The sequence below is a fragment of the Vanessa tameamea genome, chromosome 18, assembly GCF_037043105.1.
Source record: "Vanessa tameamea isolate UH-Manoa-2023 chromosome 18, ilVanTame1 primary haplotype, whole genome shotgun sequence".
NCBI classification, from domain to species: Eukaryota; Metazoa; Arthropoda; class Insecta; order Lepidoptera; family Nymphalidae; genus Vanessa; species Vanessa tameamea.
The window spans coordinates 1954180-1979890 of record NC_087326.1 but is presented as its reverse complement, the minus strand read 5'-3'; the positions used below and the strand labels follow the sequence as shown (position 1 = coordinate 1979890).

Sequence of the window (25711 nt, the reverse complement as noted above, 5' to 3'; positions counted from 1 at the left end):
AATAATGTACGGAAAATAATAAAAATAACGGCAGTTGTACCGACTGTTTATCTTGTAAATCACAGTTAATTTACATGTAGATACACACTATTATCATTAACAAGTTATTATCTATTATAAATATACTAATATTCAATAGGTTACTTATTAGTATAACTAACACTGACAAAACTGATACAAATAAAAGTGTAATAATCAATTAATTTTTATTAAGGTTCCTAGCTATGTTTTGTTGCAATTAATTTAGTTTTTTTTTTTCAACAGAATATTGGTAATTTCTCTTGAAAAACTTATAAAACATATAATAAACAAATATTACATTAGGAAAATACATAAATGTAATTCCAAGAGGTGCGGAGCAACTTGGTAAAAAAACTTGTGAACTATACACCAGCATCACTGTAAATTGTATCTGAAAATAAAAATAAAAAATCAATGTACTTTTAAACGCTCATACTGTCTAAAATTTGTGTGAATTAAATGTGATCCTTCTTTATTTTTGTATATTTAAATTTAAACTGTCAATGGGTTACCATTAACCATCCAGTAAGTCATATGTGTAGACTTCTACCTAAATAAAACAAAACTAGGAAATTTAATTAGACAATCACACAATAAATTTATTATTAAAATGCACAACTTAAATTTATGCAATTTCTAAAACAATTTTCCCGTAACATTTATTTTCATAGTATTATACCCACCATTTGCATGACAGTGATCCACTTTTTATACTTAATTAGTAAGCCTTTTACTGTAGGACTTCCTTCTGAAGATAAAAGATAATAGGTGTACATAACTACATGTACGGCATTGTTTAGCATTGGAGAGAAAGAGGTAATGCCACCTGAAATAGAAGATATATTTATTACTATCTCCAGAAACTTGTCTCGGTGATATTTGTACACAAATCAACACCCAAAATTAACTCACTATTTAGTTCACTTAAAAAAATTCCTTTAATCAATATCAATATATAAAATTTTATTTGAATTGGTTCAGTGTTTTAAGAGTGAAGATGTAACAGACAGAGTTATTTTTGTATTTATAATATTCCATATAATATAAACCAATGCATATTCAAAACTCAGTTATGTTATGAGCAATTACAATTTTATATGTTAGAAATGTACAGATTATCCAAGTCCTCATTAATATTTGGTACTAAATGTTAATGTAGACTTTTTAAATTGAAGTGACAGTCAAGTACAATGTAATCTGTCAATATAATCATTGTTTCTTTGTTTGTTCCTTAGAATCAATAAATAACTGATAAGGAAATGATTCAATTCAATGATTTGTTTAATGGATTTTAGTATACCTACTAAATAGAATGATGATGTGATGTCATGAATTTCTTAAATTACAGAACAATATAAATACAAATTAATAATAATAATATGTATTGAATGCCAATTACTGCTAATTAACAGCCAGTTATTAGCTAAAAGTGTTTTTTTTTTTTAGATATTTTAATAAATTAATTTTATTGCTACGTCTATGACTATTACATAAGGAAGAAAATATCAGTTATCCATAGATATAAAAACATATTACATATTATTAACATAAAAAGCGTGAAGTAGCCAGTTGTGCAAACAATTGAGTTTACCCTATATAAAAATTCATGTTAAATAATTCATTATTATAAACCTTCTAGTATAAATACATAATGACATAATTTACATTAAATAATTAAAACAATAATAATATATTTTAATCCTTTGCATAGAGAATACATTATGTAACAACAAAATTATTTTCAATACAAAACTGCAACAAACAATCTGTATATTAAAGCTATCTTAAAGCTTTCTATTTAACTGACTTCATTTATACAAGATATGTACTCACTCAATTATGATAACACTGGTAAGCATACTTACTTAGAATGTTAATAGTGATTTTGGTATAGGTACTAATATGTTATTGATTTGATAGCATCCAAGCGGTGTAGACCTGGTGACCCATAATATGATCTTCTTACCTACCATAGGCACTGGTAACATAGTCCAGAATCAAGTGTATAGTTAGATGGGTTACAAAACGTGAGTTAAGCGGCTTATATTAAAATGGTGGTCAACCATAACAGTATATCGGTGGGATTGTTTAATATTAAAAATTTTAAACAAAACCTGAGTTCCGTTGTTTTATTTGTTATTGTTATTCAAAATAATAGACAGTTTTGTTAGCTTTTAATATTTATTACAAACCTCGAGTGCGAAGTGGTGCGTCGTAGTGCGAACTATAAAAAAAATTACGATTCACGCAGCTTTAATCATACTTCACGTTAGCACTTAAATTATTTAAAAAATACAGCAAATACAGAAATGCTAAGAGGAAAAAATAACTAAAAAAATATAGTTTATTTTTATATAAATAATCTAATATTATAATTAATGTTGTAATCAATATTCCAAATACTTCATTTATATGAAATATATATTTATTCCTCCACGATAAGTATTTTGTTATAACCTATTGGTTACTGAATTTAATAAATCAAATTATGTATGTAGTACAAATATTTAATGTTTTTGGGACTGTAGACTGCGTATAAAATTTCACCTTTTCTGTTTCAACACTCACTAAAGCAAAGAAAATACTACACACATACGTATATACCAATACAACGTCCAGTTATACAATGTCCCCAAACATGATATGACTGTGTCAATATTATTCTCAATACTTGTCGAATTATAGTCAACTTTATTACCATCATATTTAAGTCGAATATTCTTTATCATAACATTCACTTTCACAGAAACAGCGGACAAGCATTAACTTGATTTGTATTCAATAGTGAAGTTTTGAATATTCCAGGTATACTAATTCCGTTTTGTCTGTAGCAATATTTAAATAATGGGTGTATTAATAAATAAACATGTGTTACGAAAGTTTATTAACGCGCAGATAATTACACAGACAATGAGACAGAAAAGTCGATGATCCGAAGTCTGTATGGTCTTGTGGTTAGCGTATGCTTTGAACAAAGATAACTGATTCAAATAAGTTTTCGTGTGCTTAATTTTTATTTCATCTCGTGAACGTTTAAGGAAATCTCATGAAAATGACATTATTTGAAAGAAGTTTAGCCATATATACATATGGCTGTGTGTGTCCAATAAACTACAATCTCGTGATCACTACTTTGCCCAGCAGTAGGAAATTAACGGACTGGTATTATAATAGACGCATTTATAATCGTAATGGTTTGAATACCACTAAGAGTCTACATATAAATAAGCAAAAAATAAAATATCCCGCTGAGTTTGTTTAGTCGGTAAAGGTAGAATTTTGACAATCTATAAAAAAGACTAATTCTTAAATGTTTCCCTGAAATTTATCAAATCAATAATAATGTCTAATTTCGTCCACTGGGCGAACATTAGTAAATATGTGAAGGTAAATACCAGAATATAAATAAATATGCTTCATTAATAAATCACTAGTGAAATATGTACCTATATCGTTTACACAGTACAACGTCTGTTGTTTTTTTACACTCCATCTGTATATACGAGATATTTATCAACAAGCTGATATACACAGCTCATCTTGTTGTTTCATAAATTTAACTTCTCGAATAAATCACGCAATGTTTAATTACATGTAGCTTCAAACGTTTGGAAATATTTTCCAAGTTCTATAAAATATATTTATTTCGATGTATCATTGTATACTAGTGGACTAACTTTCGTGTTTCGTCACTTTGTTCGCGTCAAATATTTTTTCTGTAATTCTCGTAATCGATATGCATGTCTTTATGAAGGCTACATCTATTTTTGATTTTATTATGAACGGTTCGCTAGTTTAGCCACGAAGAGGTTAAAAACAGACGAGAGTTATATTTAGTTTCGCATGTATAATATTAGTCTGATTGCTTTTAATTATAGTAACTTTTAATTATAACTATGAAACTGGTAAAGTTTAAAGTTTCGACGTTAATTTTAAAGTACTACCACTATTTCTATGATTCAAAGATGCTACATTTTCAAAATGAGAACGAAGAAAATAAGAACGGCTTGTGAAATGATCTCCAAATATTTTCCTTGACCGGAGAGTACGTATTGGCCTATTTCGGAATTATTTACTACTTCATACAAGATATCTATCTATATATTTGAAAAATTTAAAAATCTGATTCGAAATGAAAGAAGTACTCACATTCATTTCGTACAATTTCAGTCTCTGGATAATTTAAAATTGGAATACGATTTTACTTCACTGTATTCCTTTTTTTTCTTTTAGAGACAAAGGCGTAAAAATGTTGTTCATATGTTGGTTGATTATCCATTAATATAATGCATTCGCGATAATTATTATTTACGTACCGGGTGGGTTAAGCGCGATGTCAAGGCCGGGGACGGAATCACGCCCCGATTCAATTAACTTTTGCCAACATAAAACCTATTAAATATCTTTGACAGATATTAGTCAACGATGGTAATATTTATGATGTTTCCAAATATAAACAAGCTTAATTCGGTGTAATAAGTTGGACATAAGGTTTTTTTTTCACGATTTTCATTGTTCTTTCTTGCGTGCCTGAACGGTCAAACGTATTGGTCGCAGTAAGTTTTTACGCGTATTAACTTACGCAATTGTTTAATCGATTTCATATTAAAAATACGTTCTCTAGTTACGATAATGTTCACTTTTAGTTCTATCAATAGTAAGGTAATTTATTTTTTATTCACCATTTGTTTTGACCACAATTATATTGAAAGTGTATAAATGGTTTTATACTACGTGATACGACATATACTTTGATTTGTAAGTCAAATTAATTATTTCAAATTTTATTTTTATTTTGTGAATACCACACTAATATTGTGACACCATTTTATTGAACACGCGATTCATTATACATGCCTGTTTTATACAAATGACGCATGCTTACAGTTTTTCAGACTGTCTGACGTTATTGGTTACCTTAGAGTCGTAGCATGATTATAGATTCCAATCTCATTCAATAAAAGGCATGTAAGCTTTAGAGCTTATATTATAGACTATAGACATTGGCGCCGTAAGAAATATTAACCATTCCTTAGATCGCCAATGCGCCACCAACCCTGGGAACTAAGATGTTATGTGCCTCGTGCCTGTAACGTTGGCTCATTCATTCTTCAAACGGGACCATAACAATACTGAGTAATGCTGTTCACCGGTAGAACATTTTATGGTAACCAGATGGGCCTGCATATAATCCTTACACTGAGTTTTGTTGATTGAAGATTGTTTCAAAATGGAGTTACACTGGCTCACTCAATCAATACTCAATCTTACCATTAGCTCGTCCGCCAACATAAAAAAATATAATAAAAAAATTAAATACCAACGTGCCACCAACCTTGCTTGATCAGCGCATTTAACACCAGTTTTGTAATATAAATATAGATTATAAATTTGTTTCCACATTTAAAATTTATTTTGGGTTAATTGTTAATCTTTTGGGTTAATTGTCATAGCTAAATTACGTTATGCTTTAGGCCCATCATACGTGACATTGGCGAAATAATCTGTGCCTACTTGGTACAAATAAAAGCCACAAAAAATACTTTAGGCAATTATAAAAGTTTATCTCAAAGGTACGAATAGGGCACCGTAACAAGAAAGCCTAACGAAACAATCATTGTCTAATCCAATTTAGTAAAGAGATGAATCTTGGCTGTATTGTTTGTTGGTAGTCACAAAACAGACGGGAAAATGGGTCACCTAATAATATAAATATTACCTTTTCATTACCAAAGATATACGTTTTGTTTTTTTTTTACAAATGCTAGCCCACCTTGTGAATACCTTTGCCAATAGATTAGAATTATGAATTATAACATGTAATGTCGCTTGTGCTTGTAATCACACTGGCTCTAAAGTAAGACTGTTTGCCGGTAGAATGTCGCTTATTTCCAGACGGAACGTCATAAAGTCTCTCGTCTGTCCCCTTGTTTTATTTGACCTAAATGTTATTACGTCATAACTTTTATACAGTTGCGGAAATCTTAAGGCTTTTCAAAGAGGAGTGCAGGTGATATTATTTCTTTTCATAAATGTGAAGCATAACCTTAATTACGTCTAGGATTATTATTAGAGCGCTATGAAAACTAAATGCAGTTTTGATATCGTTAGCGTCGTAATGAAGAAACACATATTATTTATGAACGGTCTAATAAAAAGTAATGAGGTTGACATTATTACGTACGAAGAGATATAATAATTTGTTTGATTCTCGGATTTTTTTAATGCATAGTTTGGCGGACGAACATAAGGGCCACCTGATGGTAAGTGGTTACCATCTAGTTAGTAAGAAATATTAAACATTCTTACATCACCAATGCGCCACCAACCTTGGGAACTTAGGTGTTGTGTCCCTTGTGCCTGTTGTTACACTGACTCGCTCGCCCTTCAAACCGGAACACATCAATAGTAATTACTGTTGTTTGGCGGTAGAATATATGATGAGTGAGTGGTACCTATCCAGACGGGCTTGCACAAAGCCCTATCACCAAATAAGTAAGTAATATTTGCAGTTTGCTTGCAATCAATTATTATTATTTTTTCAAGGTTTGTTGATGGTGATGGTTAATATTTCCTACACTCCTGTCACTTCCTGTCTCTCGATAGTGACCACTTATCTTGTGTACCACTTTATGTTGAAATAACAATAATTGTATTGAAATGTTATTGGACATTAAAAGCGCTAACGAAGTGCTTATTAAATATATATAATATGTTATTCAAAGCAGTAGGTTGTACGCACGACGTAATAAAATAATATCTTTGAAATAATTTTTACGATAATTTGAACAAACACCCAGTTTGCTGTATTAAGATTTTTGCTTTACAGAACTTTTCAATTACTGCAAATTACGACTTTTAAAGTCTTTTTTATGTTAAACGGTTAGTACAGTAATCAATATTGGTACTTATGTATGACAATAAAGTTTTTGTACAAAATTGTGAATCGATTATGAGAATCTATTTTTTAATATTTTTACTGATATTTATTTCTATTATTATCCCAATTTTACTTGGGATCGGCGCAGCATGTCTTCCATACTTCTCTGTCGGACGTCATCTCACAAGTAACATTCTTTCTAACCATATCGTCTTTCACACAATCCATCCATCGTTTCTCCGTTAGTCCCCTACCTCTATATCCATCCACATCCATTCTCAAAACCTTTCTCACAACATGGTTCTCATTCCTCCGCATAACATGCCAAGACAGTCGGTTACCAGATATCAGGTTCCAGTTCCAGCTTCTCGGTTAACGGTGCCACTTTCAGACTTCCTCTTATGTACTCATTCCTTACTCTATCCATTCGCGTAACACCACACATTCTCCTCAACATTCTCATCTCCACCACATGCAATTGTCTGTCAGTCATCCCTTTTATAGCCCAACACTTCTATATGGATCAGCCATATAGAACAGCAGGTCTGACCATGGTCAATAGTTCCAGGCAGGATATATTATATATATAATTGTATTTGGCTTCACCTAATATACTTTCTAAAATGATTTTGACGCTAAAACGATGTCTATGATTCTAAAGCGTAAATTTACTTTGGAATTTTAAATAAAATTGTCCATTAGTTGATTAATATTTTCACAGAACAGTAGTGCTATTCTATAAGAAACAAAATCGAAACTCACCGCATAATACGATAGTAAATTTCAAAAGGTGATATGCAACATTGCCATATTTTCTTTAATAATTAGAATGCTTAAAGATAGACGAATTAAAAAAGCGTAACGTAGTAGTCAGTAGTGGTCAGTTTTCGATATTTTATTAGTGAACACTTGAAATTAAATCTTTTCTATTTAATTATATATATAATGTTGGTTGGGAATCCGTAAAAGTGACTCCCACGCTGATAAATAGTACAGAGGACCCGACAAGTTTCTTTCATACTATTTTACTATTTATTATGAACAGTTTTCATCTTGTTTGTTTATTGAACAGAAACGAAATGTCGTGTATCTAAATGAAAAATAATAATATTATTGGGATTTACTTGGTGGTAGGGCTTTTTGCAAGCCCGGCTGAGTAGGTACCACTCACTCAATAGATATTCTACCGCCAAACAGAAATTATTGTTTGAAGATCGAGTGAACCAGTGTATCAACTGGTACAAGTGGCATAACATCTTAGTTTCCAAGGTTGGCTGCGCATTGGCGATGTAACGATCGGTTTATTATTTTTTACAGCGCCAATGTCTATGGGCGGTGGTGCCCACTTACCCTCAGGTGGCCCATTTGTTCGTCCGCCAACCTAAACCATAAAAGCCAACAAAATAATAATAGTTTTAAAAACACGCTTTTAGCACGCACTAAAAATTACAAATGGAGCGTTTTGTCCAAAAATAATACTTTAAAAAACTAAAAAACACGGTTTTAGCACGCACTAAAAATTACAAAATGACTTCTTGTCGTATTCCTGACAGCAAACCCTTTTATTTGATACCCATATCATGGGGGTGCATTTCATATAGCCTGTCCGCCATTTTGGACGTCCGCCATATTGGATTTAAGTCACGTGACTTTTTTTCGTATTCCTGACAGAAAACCCTTTAAAAGCGTGTTTTTTAGTTTTTTAAACTATTCATTTATTGAAAATTATTGTAACGTTAAATCAAATCAAACGAAATGGTTATTACATGGACAATATGTAATGAGACAGCGTTTCTTTCTCTCTTCTTGTAAGAAAGAGAATTTCCACCCTTGATAGATTTTATCATCTAATTTAATAAAATATAAGACATAAATAACTAATCCCATAATATCCCACTCTTGTTCCACTTTTTACTTTTTTTAATTGACTTTATATTAAGAGATAAGAATAATACTTCATAATCAGAGAAGCTATCGAGGAACATACCCAAAAAAGATCAAATTGATTACGTCCTTCCTTAAAAATGCGAATTGCAAAGACAAGCGAATCGTTTTTAATTTTTCATGTAAGTTTCGCTAAAAGATATTGGGGATAGTGTTTTCGCTCTATAATGTCAGTAGTGTCCATTACTCAGAATCCTATCGTGTTCTGACGCGCTCGATAAACCTGCAGTAAAACGATTTATTATCGATTTATTACTACATTATATAGAAATGGCATGGACGCTGACGAAACGTAAACGATTACACCAAACGAGCCCCACGACTTGAACGTTCACTTTTAATCGAAATATACAATTTTACGACTGTTTTCTGATTTTATTAATATCTCGCAATAATCCATCCAGTCATTTTCGTGTAGTGCAAGCAAACACAAACAGACAAGTAAACATAATCTTAATAATCGAGCTATGAGCTCTTTGTTCCGACGTATTGGTATGTCAACACGATAGGATATCGTTTTAATGTGTGTAAAATTAATCGTAAGAAGAGATGGTAGGAGGTTATTCCAACATGCTTCAATGCAGATTGGTAGATATACCTACAAGTTGTAGATTTTCATCCAACATATGGATTCCTCACAATGTTTTCCTTCACAGCCGAGTATGAGATGAATTATAAACGCATATTAAGCATATTCAATTTGTGGTGTGCTTGCTCGGGTTTTTCGGTTTACATTCAGGTATTCTAACCACTGGGCCATCTTGGCTTGGAATGAGTTAATTTACTAATACCAGATTCTCTGAACGGGTCATTGGCTACTTACCGTTCGTTTTCCTCGTGTCAGGTTTTAGTGATAAAAATAACCCCATGTGCTATTAGAGACTATGATCTATCTCTGTGCCAAATATCATTCAGATCCGTTCAGCCGTTCTGGTGTGAATAAGTAACGAATATTCAAACTCCCGTATTTATTGTATACGAAAAATAAACTCATGAATTTAATTAATTAAAAAAAAGCCTAAAGTAAATGAAGTGTTATTTTTATTTTGTGTACTTCTCCCTGCGGCAATAAGTTTCCATATAACAGTTTTTTTTCCTGCGCATAAACCTGTAGCCGTGTATAATGTAGAGCTGCATTAAACTAATGGATATTTTTTCCCGCTAATTTTTATTTTAACCCAGTTAATAAAACGAGGAGTTTTGTATGCGATATAAAACAAAAGCGTAACGATCGCATTTAAACAGGTACCAGGTATAATCAGTGATATCTTTTTATATAAATAACTTTACAAATTTGGGAAATGAGAACTGAACTGTTTTATCTTAAACGGTTGTTTTGACTTAAAATGTACAAAAATATGGCAACTACCCTCGACATTTGTTTAATAACGATAACTCACTGTCTTCGAATTACACTTGTGGTGTGTTATTAAGTAGGTATATTATTAATCATTGTCTTTTTATATTGCATTAATGTTCATACGTTTTTTTTTAAAGGTCAACTAATATATGATCTCCAAATCCTACCCCACCACTGAGCGGAAATCGACCTAAACTACGTTGAGATATACTACGACAACAAATATAATTGCCAAATAATTGTTATTGTTTCGTCCAAGTAACGTGCAGTGTTCTGTCCATTGCTACCTTTGCTTAAGATTGCGACTTTTTAAGAATATTCGCATCATCGGTACTCTTTCCTATGGATTGCATACACGTTATGAAAAAAAAAACATGATAATCAGTTGAGTATTTAGGACGTGATAGCGAAACAAATTTAACTCAAAAACTCCAAATCTTTCATATTTATCATATTAGTTAAAATTACAACTTCTCGGATGCCTAATGAGTTAATAAGGATATACTTCTCGATTTATGTGCGCTCGGATGCAAGCAGCTTCCAAAAATAGAAGAGACCTACAGCGCCACACATATGATCCAAGACTTGATCATTATCGGTGCACCTGGTTTTTTAGCATCCATTGTACCATGGGTTAAAATGATCCTGATATTGTGCACAACTGGTGCACAATATCAGGATCATACTAACAGGATCAAACTATAGGTTTTGCAAGATAAGGAAACCTGATTATTTCTCCCCCATTTATCTAGTTGTAATAGTTAGCTTTCATCTGAAAGCGAGAATTTATAGGTCGCCAATTTTGGCATTTCTTCATGGCACCGCTTTTAAAAGTGCAGGACCTGATGAATATATCTTTATCTTAAGATAATAATTATTGTTCTACGTGTTGTATAAAATATCTTACGCGCGTAATCACGCTTTAACAGCGCCTTGAGGAAGACCCAGAAGATACTAAAATAACTTTATAGCCGATAAATTCGACATCCAGACAGGAACGTGAGCCATTAAAAATGTTATGTGAGTATCTATTTCAAATAGAGGATTTATATTACACCAATCAGATATCAGTTTGCTTATTCTTAATTTGTGGTATAATTCATCTCGTGTTCCTGCAAGTGCAACTTATACTAGTTGCATATATATATACATGTCTGAGGAGAATCTATCACGTGTGTATCCTGAGTGGATAGTCGCACTGGAGCAACGTGGTCACATAAGCTTTAACTCTTCTCCTCAATAGGAGAGGAGCTCAAAACCGAGCTGCGAGACATTTGCAAACTGTTACAGTTACACACAAACAGTGTCACATAAGATTTTCAAAAATAATAACCTAAACAGTAATTTGAAATAACACGAGAAGAGGCTTTCCTATTTTTGTTCAGGACCGACAAAAAATATTGTATAACCCAAAATTTTTTTATACTATTTCTAGAATTACAATCTAGTGTTACATTTTATGCAGACAAATTAAAGTCGTAATATGATATGTTAGTTAAGTTTCGCAATTTAAATATTACTATTGTTATTTTATATTTATATAATAATTAAATATGAATATTATTATTTTATGTTTATTTATTTTACGCCGTAACACAGATTGACACAACACTTTAATCTACGAAATGTACCATTAAAGATCAGCGTTGAAGTTTGGAACCTCATTTGGAAGCGTAATGAAACCTATTTGCGATACGATTGCAGTCATTGCTTCTTAATTATTTTTTTCTCTCTTTATTGTATATACTTTTTTTTTTTCAACTGTAAAATATTCGTGTTCTTAATAATTTTTTTCGTATTCTTTCTTATTTTTATATAATGCGATATAAAAAAACGATATTCCGGACGCTTTTTTTATGATACAGGTAGTCGGATGATATATGGTCATCACAGCCCATAGCAAATGTCGTTGTAAGAAATATTTACTATTTCTTACATCATCAATATACCACCAACCAAGTTAGATTGTGCCTGTAGTTACACTGGCTCACTTACCCTTCAAACCGGAACACACAAACACTGAGTAATGCTGTCTGACGGTAGTATATCTGTTGAGTGGGTGGTACCTACACAGGCGGGCTTGCACAATAAAGACTTAAGATTCATTAGACTTTTTGAATCGAATTTATTTTATGATCGATAAATCAGCAATCAGAGTACTAGAAGTAACTTCTACTGTTATACAATATAACTTTTCGATATTACTTTTTTTTTAATTAAACATAATTAAACGTAATATATTTTTCCATAAGTTATTTATAGCTTAGGAAAAACTTTCATGAAGGTTATAACATAAAGGTTTAATTTTGGTAGCATTGATCGATTCAATGTGTTATCAATCTAGGTCAATCTGTTGACAATAATACATAGCATTATCCCTCGCAGCCCCATCACTGTCACGTTCACGCCCCTACATCCAATACCAAGCTGTCAGTTTAACTGTACTGTAAAAGTTATCGATTATCCGACGTTGTGAGAAACATATATATTGTTAATATTGTGCTCAGTTTATACGACGATTATACGGCTGCGAATCGTAACGTCCTGCGTCAGGCCTGTTGCAAGATTTTTGGATCGTAGTTCTTTTCCGCGGCTTACAGTAGAGTGAACTGGCAGAAATTGTGACATAAGGAAAAAACGTTATGCCTACTATAAGCGTCGTTTCCTCTAATTTTTTTTCTGTTATAACAGAAAAAAAAATATATGTATTTATAATTTGAACATATATATTTTTTATTATTGTTTTAATTCAGGTGCGGTTTTTAATAATAATTTTGTCTTTGCCGTTCAATTATTCTGTAACGTTGTTAATTTATTTCAGATGGTCTGTTATGTAATACATAATATATAGCGAAATCAATTTCGTTCCATCAACTATCAGAGACACGTGAATTTCACTTCGTAACTCCAGACTACTAATAATTCCTTAATTGAAAACGCAATAACTTTGTGGTAGGGTTTTGTGCTAGCATCATCGTATATTCTACCGCCAAGCATCAATGCTTAGTATCGCTGTGTTCCGGTTTGAAGAGTGAGTGAGCCAGTGTAACTACAGGCACAGGGGACGTAAAATCTCAGTCCTCGAGGTTGATGGCGCATTGGCATGTATTACTGTATGTACATTACTAACGCCAGTAAAACTGTATTACACGGCTAGCTCAAGAATTAGCTAAAATAAGTTATTTACTAGGTGTCGCCTAGCTTCGTTCGCGTTTTAAGGGTTAGACATAAAAAGTGTTAGATCCTACCTGGATATCAAAACTTGGTTCATACCAAATTTCATCAAATTCGGTTAAGTGAAAGAGCAATAGACAGACAGACAGACAGTGTTACTTTCGCATTTATAGTATTAGTATAGATCGAATGTTCTTACAGTAATTTTAACTCTTACGTACGTCTGCTAATGATTTCAACGGTAAGCGTAATACAAAGCTTGATAGACGTTGCCATGTTTGTAAATCTAATTTATTTATCTGACTTTTAACCTACAGCGTTTCAGCTCGTTACAGTTTGCACAATATTGTGAAATGTGAACGTCTCAGCACGGTTCGTTAGTTACTCTATATGGAGAACTTTGTTATATGAATATATAACATAAAGGATTGCATGTTTTTAAGCATTTAATTATCTTTATAGTATTTTTTCTCTCCAAAGAAGTAGGTAAAGGTTATGGTATAGACAATCAAAAAATATGTCATATAGTTAGTGATTATTATAAGGTCATTTTGGCATTTTAAGCTAAGTAAAAGCGAAATAAGTTCAAACGCATCAGAAACGTTTGAAGTGTTGCAATTAAAATCGGCCTTGAAAATATTATACTCATAACACATCAATAAATTAACTAAAAAAATATACATGTATTAAAATTAAAATCCGTTACAGCTTTTCAAAGTTAAAAATATTATAAATTACTGACGTAAAAGTTAAAACGTAAAGACCACGATGAACGGATTTTAATGCATAGTCTAGACACTTAACGACTTTTCACTTTAATAATAATTAAAAAGTAACGAAAGCCCGACTAAATGAAACAGCTATGGCGGCAAATATCTACGCCATTTTTAATCACTTGACATGCAACACGTAAAAACCAACAGCACTGTGTTATAATTCAAATTTCATTGTTCAATACACTAATGATTGTCAAATTTATAAAAATACTGAAAGGAAAATGACCTAGAGCAGAAAAACCCCCTTAAAAGAAATTCCAGGAAACGATCCTTTCATTGACAAGATGCATGTATACTTTTCCTTTTCCACAAGATGTGGTAGAGTATGTAGGACTCGCCTGCACCGGAGACGCCCATTGCGCCCTAATACACCGGAATACCCAATAAAAAACCAGCGGCACCCTCTCCGTTTTCTTCTTCTTTCATTAATAATTAACTCATTAATTACCACCATCAGTTTTAAAAGTTTTCGGTTAATGGTGGTAAAACATCTCTATATAAATATAGTTGGTTTCCTTTATAAAATAAATAATAAGGTATAAATTTAAATGTGAATGTTAGTAATTTTATAAGTAAGAGCCGAGATGGCCCAGTGGTTAGAACGCGTGCATCTTAACCGATGATTTCGGGTTCAAACCCAGGCAGGCACCACTGAATTTACATGTGCTTAATTTGTTTATAATTCATCTCGTGCTCGGCGGTGAAGGAAAACATCGTGAGGAAACCTGCATGTGTCTAATTTCAACGTAATTCTGCCACATGTGTATTCCACCAACCCGCATTGGAGCAGCGTGGTGGAATATGCTCCATACCTTCTCCTCAACGGGAGAGGAGGCCTTAGCTCAGCAGTGGGAAATTTACAGGCTGATTATGTTTGTGTTTATGTTATGTTAGTAATACCTACTAAATTAATAGTATATATTTTTTATCATAATAGAATACCTATAAAATAAGGTTGGAATTTGAAATGTTACAATTATATAAAGAAATATGATTACTGATTATACACTGGGAATTATAAATCGCGTGTGAAGTAAGTTACTTTATGTTTCGCAGACTAAATTGTTCCAACGAAACAGTGGCGGCGCCGCACGCTAGTTGTAAATAAACAACGCGTTTTTAGACAATGCCTTAGTCTTTTTCAAACAAGACCTAACTATGTTCATAGAAACGACTGAAATGTTTTTGTTCTAAATATAAAGCTAAAATATTATCATTCAGTAAAAGAATTATGGTTTAAAATATATACTGTCAATTATGTTTGTATTACGAAAGCGTAAAAGGTCTTCTAGTGGTTCGAGTACTTTAGACTGAATGTACAAATAAATTCGGTATTCATGATTTTATAAAAGTGTATATTTGATGGTATTCTAAAAAGAAAAACGACTCGGGCAGCATTGATGCGTAAAGCCTTTGGGCATTGTTCGCAAAGATCAATAACGACAAAGAACTGCCAGTCTCATAATCCAGGCTCAATAATCTTGAATGAGCAAAGTATTACGTAATATTTAATTTATATGTAAACTAACAAAGTTTCAATTTCAGCTAGTAAATTTTTGAAATCGTTTACTTTATAAAATGTATGATAGTAATGATAGAAATGATTTTTTTTTTACACACTGCAAGCAAGGCACGTAAAAATATAATTGCTTAATAAAGGTGACTAACGAATATACACGCAAAGGCTAAAACCGGTGCATCTTAACTGGGTAAAACGTTGCACGAGAATTTCTTATGGAACATAGGTGGTCACTAAATTAATCTTCAAAAGAGGTTATATATCTATGAGGTGATAGTTTGACATTTCTGATGATAGAAAAAAGAAAATCAATATTTAGGTTTAGGTAGGCCGAGCAAGGTCGATAAAGCTTTTCTGAAAATTCATCACTAAAAGTAAAATTGTGAAATTTAGGAGAAAAGTTTGTTTCGAAGTTCGTAATTTTTGAAAGGTTGCAATAAACTTTTGTGAAAGTGACAAGTTATTAAATATTCATCTCTAAAGAGGATTAGATTGGAATAAAAATAATGTATAGGGAAATCCGACATTTTTGAAATTTTTAAAATGTACATTTGTATGCGACTAGTTTTTTTTTTTTACTTTTATAGTAAAAGGTAAACATGCGAATGTAACTAAATACTTAAACTATTATATAATAAGCTATATGCCATCACGTATTAACACGACTGCAGATTCTAAAAACCATTCCATAGACATATTGAATCAATCACGTCTCAACCGACTTATAAATACATATGTATACAATAATACATATACAAACACCATATAATTTTAACGAAAACTTGCTTAGATATGACGTAAGTAAACGATAGTTTAGAATATAAAGTAACATACCACCGACAAATTTGACAGCAGCCCAAATGAGGATCAGTGAACTGACGTGATGATAAATATGGAGGAAGGAAGCCTGCCTCTCCTTCTTCCGTAAGAGAAAGAACGCAGTTTCGACTAGCTCAATTAATTTCAGTATTATCGTCCACCATAAGAATCTTAGCATTCGAAGCGCCTCTGGATTCATGGAATAATCCGGTAGCATACACCCGAAGTGGTATGTGGTAGTCCAGCCGGACGTCATGATCTGTAAAAAAAAGAATAATATTTAAACTATAATATCCGACTTGTATTTAAAAATATACCTTTATATATATAAAGGTATATTATTGGTAAAAAATTTGTACTGTAGTTTTTGACTATAACATTCAGACAGACGCGGGGGGACAGACAGACTCTGTTAAGTTTGTGTTATAATATGTGATCAGACTTGTTCTATTTTTATAATATATTCGTAAATGTATATCTCTTGTATATCTATAATATCTGTGTATTTTTTCAAATTGAATTGAGGAATTTACCAACTGTAACGGTTTCGATTTTGGTATAGAAAACTAATAAATTATTCAAGTAGGTACATGTTTTCATTAAATACAAGTTGAATTCTCATTGTAATAAAAATTTAAATATACTAAGTATTCATGTAGGTTCCGGTGAGCATTTGTATCTTCATTTTTCAGTTTTAAATAATATTTAAAGCCAGTATTTCGATTGAAGAGAGGATTCTATCGAATAGAACCGGCGGATATCAGTCGTCAGTCGGTATCTATTTTATAAATAGGGTTAACATAGGTCTTTTAATAAATTTCAACATAAAATCTCAAAAGTAATATTTAATGATTAGCGTGACTATTATGTAGATAATAATATTTATAGCACTACGATCATTTTTAATATACAATCAAGCTCAATCAATTATGTTAAATGCCAACTCGGCTTTTAGTCGAACACTGATCTTTACCGAAAATTGCGGTTTAAAATGCGGGCAAGAATCACTAATTTTTCGTGAGTTTAATTTGAGTTAATAACATAATACATATCTCGTGTTCTTTAGTGAAGGAAAACATTGTGTGGACATACATGTTTCCGATGAAGTTCTGTTACAAGTGCGTCAACCAACTAACATCGGAGCACTGTGGTGGAATGAGCTTCAACCATTATACTTAACACCACCCCCAGACCCTCTCACTAACACAAGGGTGAAGACGCTGGTAAAATCCCGGGGCCCGTCTATCGATTTCACGAAGCGCTTTATCTTGCACAAACCACTGGGTATGAAATGTAATTTCGACGATAAATATCGGTCGCAAGCAAATACGTAAAGGTCAAGGTGAAATGGCATATCTAATTTTACACTCGAAAGGTTAAATAGGATATTTAAGAACTAAAACTAAATCACCAGTTACAATGTCAAACATTATTCTTAATCATCGATATTGTGATATTTGTAGAAGCAAGTAATCACTTGTTTCCTCAAATGAGGAGCATACTTATATAAAGGCTATGCATGCAATAAAATATATTTATTCCTGTGTGACTAAGTAATAATTATATATTAAGCTTATATTATATATAAGAGCCGAGATGGCCCAGTGGTTAGAACACGTGCATCTTAAATGATGATTTTGGGTTCAAAACCAGGCAAGCACCGCTGAATTTCCATGTGTGTTTCCTATTTGTGTTTATAATTCATCTCGTGGCGGTGAAGGAAAACATCGCGAGAAAACCTGAATGTGTCTAATTTCAACGAAATTCTGCCACATCTGTATTCCACCAACCCCACTTGGAGCAATGTTTTGGAATATGCAAACCATCTCATCAAAGGGAAAGGAGGCCTTAGCCCAGCAGTGGGAAATTTACAGGTTGTTAATGTGAGCTTATATTATTAGAAGCATATGACATAATGTGTTCATTATTCTAAGCTGAGCCGTTTATTGGATATGAAATCGGATTCAATTTATTGCCAATATCTGCGCCGGTATTGGTAATCCGGTTTCGGTATAACATCATACACCACGTGACCTAATTCTATCATTGACTATAAAATAAAACACTAAGTTGTCAGATTTGCCAATTAAATTTATATATAATAAGAAAATGAGCAAATAACTCACCCCCCAAGTGACCACAGCGTTGGATATGATCTGCAGCACGTTGTACCACTTGATGAAATTTCTCAGGTCATACGACTTCCTGTTTTGCATGAACTTTGGTAGCACAAACTTAATGAGGAACAGATAGCCGGAGATGATGATGAGGAGTGGCTTTGGTGACGTCATAAGCAGCCAGTCCTTGACGCGAGGATCTGAATCAATTGAAATGAATTTAACATTTAGTAACGATAGCTGTTTTTATTTAGACCATATAGTTGCAGTTTGATAGCGCTGCTAACTATTGAGTTTAATTTGTATTGGCTTTAGCGTCTCCACAAACTCACGGCCCTTTAAGAACCGGGGTGGCCCATACTATGGAACAAGTGAATCTTAAACGAAGATTTCGGATTTGAATCTAGGCCTGAAAATAATAGCAATTTTTTTAAATTATCTCTTGCTCTGTGACAAAGAAAGCCATCGTGACATAACTTAAAAAGTGGGTATGACAAACCTATTAAAAAGTGGGATTAATGTGGGATTCTATCTCAATTACGTATGTCTTATGTCTAGGAACATGAACCTCAATGGGAGCATTTACGCGCAGTTGTTTTCATTTTGTGTACCCTAAGTCCAAAGAAATGTATATTTTGAACTATTAAAATAAAATTCGTTAAAAAGACCCTAATACTCAAAAAAGCGTGCTACTAACAATAAAGATTTATATCAACTTAAAGTTAAAATGTACGTATAACTTCCTTCAATAGGCATAAAAATAGTTCATTAGTTGTTTTCGTTATCGTAAAGTCTAAAAATATTCTACGTTTTCATTCGTGTTGTTTGGTTCACGTGAAGTGTACCAGCGTTCTGAGTGTTGTTGGTCGAGTTCCAAACGTAACAGTTATTTTTTTCACAAATAGAAGTGTCACTACATATTTTTATTCCAAATTAATAATGGGAAAACATGTATTTCGCTTTTCATATTAAAAATCTTGATAACAAATATCTTACTTGAACATTTATGCTTGCAACATTCTGACTTCGCGAAGTCTTTTCATCCTTCAATGGTATTTAAATCAGGTAAAATCAAATCGAAATCCATCGTTAAGTATAGAAGCGTTACATATAGTCGTTATAAAATATCAAATATATATAATAATATATTATATAGTTTTTTTTTATAAGATTCTATCGCAATAAAAGAGAGTGACTACTGATTTTTTTATAATGATGGTAGGAAGATGTGTTGGATATCCTTCCAGCGGTTGAGTAAAAATACTAATAAAAATAATAAAAAAAACTATACAAATTAAATGCACATTTTATGTAAATATTGTATATGTACATCATCAAGATATAACTGATACCAGGGATAAATTGGATTAAACTGAGCTAGATAAAAACCAGGAAATCGCCATCGCAATTTCACTCTATCACCTGCCCTGGTCGCTTAACTTAATGGGAATCAATGTTCTATCGTGGTAACAATCTTCGACGGACTAAGTATGAACGAGCCAACGTACCACGACTACCATTGATTTGTACGATGTTTATCAATTGCTATCGTTTTATCGGATCACGATCCAAATGTTATGAATTTCGAAACGTGACCAAACATAATGCGATCTTCTAATGTTCACGATGTGACTATGGCGGTCTATTTGCACTTGTCAGCTACCGGCTTTTTTATTTTAAATACTTAGGCAAACAGGCAAATGGTCATCCTGATGGTGCGTTATCCCCATCGCACCAATGAGCGATATTGTCTATACAAGAGGTACTGTTAGATTTATTAACAATTCGGTTCATCACAAATGTGCTATCAATCTTGACAACTAATATGTTAAGTTCGCTTTGTCCTTTGCTCACTCACCCATCAACCTGAAACACAACTACACGAAGTATTTTTGTCAAATTGATTATTCTTCGATTTGACCTTGAAAATAAAAAATTATGGGTATTTCGAATGAACACATCGTCGTCATCGTCGTCTAGTATACGTTTTACTAATAAATAATTATTAGTTTTTCGGTTAGGCATTTAATAAAAAGGTGTCTCCTAATTTATAAGTAAAAGTAGAAAATGTGATATTTTATTTGCAAGTTCGTATTATAAAAGCGAACAAAGACGCATGAATAGACTGCGGAAACGACAACTTGATGGGTATATGTGTAAATATGTATCCCTGTTTCTATAAAAATAATCAATATTATTGTAAATATCCTGTGACGCTACTGCAAATATACTAATTTTGTTGAAAAACTCCCCAAGATCCCAAAACAGATCTTTTTTGAAAAGTGAATCAAAATCAAAATATTCTTTATTCAAATAGGCTCTTAAAAGAACTTTTGAATCGTCATGTTACACTGTTGAATTAAATTTAAAGCTACCACCGGTTCGGAGAATAGATAGAAATAGACCGAGAAGAACCGGCAAGAAACTCAGTAGTACTCTTTTCCACCATTTAAATTACAGAGTATGTCAGTAAACGATAATTATTTTTTTATATACCAGGCCTAGCAGTCAATAAATACAACATCCACGCTTTTTTTTATTTTTAATACAGTTTCTACGTCTACATTGTACTATGATATAACCAAATTATACTAATCGCTCGTTCATGTTCAATGTTCCATAACAACAATTTATTAATAATAAAATAAAAGTGCAAATATAACCATTGCCTTAACGATAAAAATAAATGTTGGATAAATATTTTGCATATTTTCGTAATACCGAAGAAGAATTTCGTAATATGTAGTCTCAATAATTACGATAACCACGAATGGTCAATATCTTCAGTTTTAACTTTTAAATACTATTAAGATTGTTAATCGTAAAGAAACAATTAAATAATACTTAGTTGAGTAACGTTATGACTATCATAAAGACTTGGTCACGTCTGTGTATTCGATTCTGTTCAATTGAATTCAGTGTTCACGTCAGTGAGTTTTGAGCCCTCAATTTTTATCCGTTGGTAATTTGTTAGCTTTTTTTAATTTTTATTAGGCAGAATGACAAATACCAGCGCAATGGCGCTGTAAGAAATAATTCCCCTAATACGTCCCCAATCTTGACAACTAAGATGGCTTGCATAAGCCCTCTCATCAATCATCTGTATGTGTATTTATTAGATACTTTCCGGTATTTCACGGAATATGTTTAATGTATTGATGCCCCGACATCCAAGTATAGAATGTACTTGGAAAGGAAAAGTAGGTTCGTTTTACATTTTCGTGTTTGTAATGCAAACGTGGTTTCCGTACCTATGAGATTGAATTAAGATCTAATTAGGCATCGCCCCCATTTGTGTTAGTTAGCTTCTGGAATATCGCATTCTCTCTGTTCTCTGGGACCAATTTATTTCGCTTACCCTTATTTCCCTGTATCGATCTTTTGACTTTACTCCTGAGACTGTTCTAATTCAGGATAATAATGTTGTTTGCACTACACAATCTTCCTCAAAAAGAAAGCAGGCCTTAGACATTTACAGATTATATTACTGATTAAACTATTTCGATTCCACTTTAGAGAGTACAACACTATTACAAATCGGTTAGGGCTCTTTTTCTCATTTTGAAATCACTCCTAATTACAACGAAGACTAGACTATAGACTTTGACGGATATATTGTTTCAAATTATATCGGATTCGTTTGATGATTGTTAACGTTTAAAGAAATGTTCGAGAGTAATTTATCTGGCATCAACAATCGATCAAACAAAAGATTGCACGTAATAACGCAATAAAATACACATATGGAATATTTTGATCGCAATTATTCTTATACTTATCAATTATTTAATTAAAATAGTTACTATTTATTGTGCACCATAAAGATAAATACTTTAATATAAATATCACAGAATTAACAGAGACAAGATATCTTATATATTATTAGCGTAAGCCGATTATTGTCCCAGTGATTATGGGGCGAAAGCTGCACATAAAAATCGCTTATGATCTTAATTTGAAGAGCTTCAGCCGTAGATGTGCAGAAAATTAATGAGGATTCTTGATGGCATTTTACTCAATTGTTACAAATTATCAAATTAATTTTTTTAAAGTAACTAACCTGTTAGTGAGCGGCGCTATGAATGTATTAGAAAAAAATCAAAAACGTATATAAAATTAAAGTAAATTGTTTTCGACAAATTCCAATTCTAACTGAAGTAATGTACATCTATTTGATATCGAAAATTTAATTTAAAAGAGGTTACATAATTTTGGCGCCAAATGTAGATGGGTGACTTGTAGTTAACAATAATTAATTCAAAAGAAAACCTGTCATAGGTTTCGAAATTCCTAAAAAATCTTTTGAATAAACGCGAAGATGCGGGAGACCCACTTGTTTATTTTTTTTTTTAATTCACAAATATATTTAAAGGTAGTTATGAAATTGAGTGTCGTTTATGTGGACAATACCTTTCTCTCGTCATTATCATAACCTTCGTCACAGAGTTTTAATTTCACGTCTGACACGTTAATTGATCCGAGCAAAGAATTAACTCGACAGGTGCTTAGAAATAATAATGGCCTATCCATAAAACGAAATACATAAATGTAAGTATTTTATATTACGCTTTCCATCCTTGTCACGTCTGACAATGGTCATATATTATTAAAAGTCTTAGCTGAGATAGGGTTAGTGCTTCGTCAAGACGTCGATTTTAAATCACCGTGAAGACAACATTTTAACGTTATGTTTATATAACATCTATTTATAAACCTGATATTTATTTCAATCCCGGGTAATAACAAACTAGCTTACATGGATATAATAAGACTCTATATTTACAAGATTAGATTAGATTGAAGAATACACATAAAAATAATATTTTTTATGGGTAGTAAAGTTGAAATTCTCGGCTTTTTTTCTACTATAATACAATTGTATTACACATATTCACTTTCCCCTTGAATCACTCTGTTTATTGATGAAAACCGCATTAAACTTCATTGCGTAGTTTATAAGATCTAAGCCTAGAGAAGGCGTGAAGTGACTTTTTATGCTATGTAGAGATATATCATTATAAATCTCGTATGATTTTGCAAACATTATATTTAAGTGGCAATAAGTAAAAAGTAATTTCAGTTTGACATTCACGTAAAATGTCAAACTGTCTAAATGGCTTAACGCCATATTCCATCACCTGATCTCTCGTAGAACACCATGTTGTAAAAACTTGCAATCGTCTCCATTACGTAACAATAGAACTGAACACGGTCAAAACACAAACACTATTGTAAATGAAAATGTGTCGGATTTTCGATACATATAATTTGAATATAGTATGATACAGCATGATTTAAAATATATTATGTACGTAAACCGAGAACTATAATTCTACTAATTTTATTGTTATGTTACAGGTTGTATGTTTTTTACACAATCACGCAAAAACTGGACGGATTTCAATAAAATTTAGCTTCGAAGCCGAGAGCGGAAGCTAGTCTCAATTATATAAGAGACAATAATAATTTGTTCATTACTAAATATAATTATTTCTTTGCCTGGAAAATTATTTTTTTAATGACTTTAATAAATCTCTATATATCTTTGACAGGTAGCCGACCTAATAAATCTTATGTTAATAAGTGATCAGTGCTATAACATTTTGGTATTATTTGAATGGATTACAACTATGAAAAGTAGGAACTTCATTTTGTTGATCATATCTTCATTGAGCATTTTTATGTGACATTATGACAAAAACTCAGTTTACTCATTTTTGGATTTGACCACTTCTCACACAGAAATAAAAATTACATTAATAATGACCGACATTCAAGTTCGATCCTGATCAAGATTTTCATTATTGACCTGGAGATAGTGACAGAATATTCCAAGTAATTTGTTATAAGTATGCCACGCTTTAGGGTTCGAATTGCGTAATTAATCGAAACGAAAATATTATTCATTGCGTCGGCGAATTATCGAACTTGTCCGATAAATTGTATATTTTAAACGGTGTGATATAAAAAGACTAGTATTTTATAATAATGTACATGTGTTATAATTGCTATATAATTTAAAGCAATCGTTTACGAGTATTCTTTAATGAAAAACACCATGTCGTAAACTTCTTTCTGCTCTTTTTCAAATAGACGCCACGCTGCCTCAAAGAGCTAGATTAATTTTACATCGACTTGGAGTTGCATATCAACATCTCCAAGTATATGAACTATCAAAACAAAACCAAAATATACTTTATTCAAGTAGGCTTTTACAAGCACTTTTGAATCGTCATTTAACTATTTAAAGTAAAGCTACCACCGGTTCGGAATGTAGATTCTACCGAGAAGAACTGGCAAGAAACTCAGTAGTTACTCTTTTTCAACATCTAAAAATACAGTCATGTTAGATAAATACAATTATATATGTATGTCGTGTCTCCTGCCTGGAAGTCTACAAGCATTAACTCCACGCTTTTTTATCATCAATATAACTTGACTAGAAATATATTTATCGTCTAAATTTTTACAATTTGACTGAAACGAAACACCCCTTCTGTTTATACATAATCGTTTCATTTGCACTTATAAATGTCAACAAACAGGTCAAGAATCGTCCAGCTCGGGTCACGACATATGTAAAAATATTTATACATATGTTGAATATTATAAACACACGATTTCCCCCACACACCCCCACACAGCAAAAAATCAATCATACACTTAACAATTAAGAAAAAAAAAGAAACAAGTGCGTACGGCAAAATTAACACGTGGCATTAGAAAAGTTTTCTTTGAATGTAGCATTGACGTGACCTTGAGATTAAACTCTTTTCGTGCCTAAATAAGTTTTACTCAAACAAACATGTAAAGAAATATATACTATGATAATATTAACTATTTGAAATGGTCAATGTAAAAAGTTGTCGACAATAATCAATTACGTCATCCACAAATGTATTCCTAAGTATTTTAATAATTATATAAATATTAGGACTTCAATACAATAAAAATATTGCCCATTGTGACAACGAAAGAAGATTGACAAGTCAATTCAGAATAAATTGCAATATTTTTTATTTTAAAATACAAAATGATAACTTTTTGAACATAATTGCAATTGTCGATTGCATAATTGCAATTGTCATATTTTAGAGAAAT

The 25711-nt window shown here is 32.0% G+C and overlaps 2 protein-coding genes across 4 annotated transcripts in view; one reads left to right on the top strand and one right to left on the bottom strand.

The window, feature by feature from the left end:
• The window catches only part of LOC113400992 (oxysterol-binding protein-related protein 9), an 86472-nt gene that overhangs the window by 369 nt on the left and 60392 nt on the right, over positions 1-25711 (top strand). The window lies entirely within an intron of this gene.
• On the bottom strand, positions 141-23823 carry LOC135193767 (very long chain fatty acid elongase AAEL008004). The gene is made up of 5 exons (XM_064217637.1): positions 23749-23823; positions 18620-18810; positions 16509-16752; positions 705-847; positions 141-412 (listed from the first exon to the last, which is right to left on the bottom strand). Exons 1-5 carry the CDS (start codon positions 23795-23797, stop codon positions 239-241), a joined length of 801 nt encoding a protein of 266 aa, XP_064073707.1. The 5' UTR covers positions 23798-23823; the 3' UTR covers positions 141-238.

Bases quoted from the DNA above. Each gene is read 5' to 3' on its own strand.
- LOC135193767 (XM_064217637.1), bottom strand. From the start codon at position 23,797: ATGGAGACGATTGCAAGTTTTTACAACATGGTGTTCTACGAGAGATCA. The intron at 18,811-23,748 runs GTGATGGAATAT...CAATTGATTCAG, and splicing joins GGTGTTCTACGAGAGATCAG to ATCCTCGCGTCAAGGACTGG. The intron at 848-16,508 runs GTATGTTACTTT...CTTCTATTTCAG, and splicing joins TGCTGTCAAATTTGTCGGTG to GTGGCATTACCTCTTTCTCT.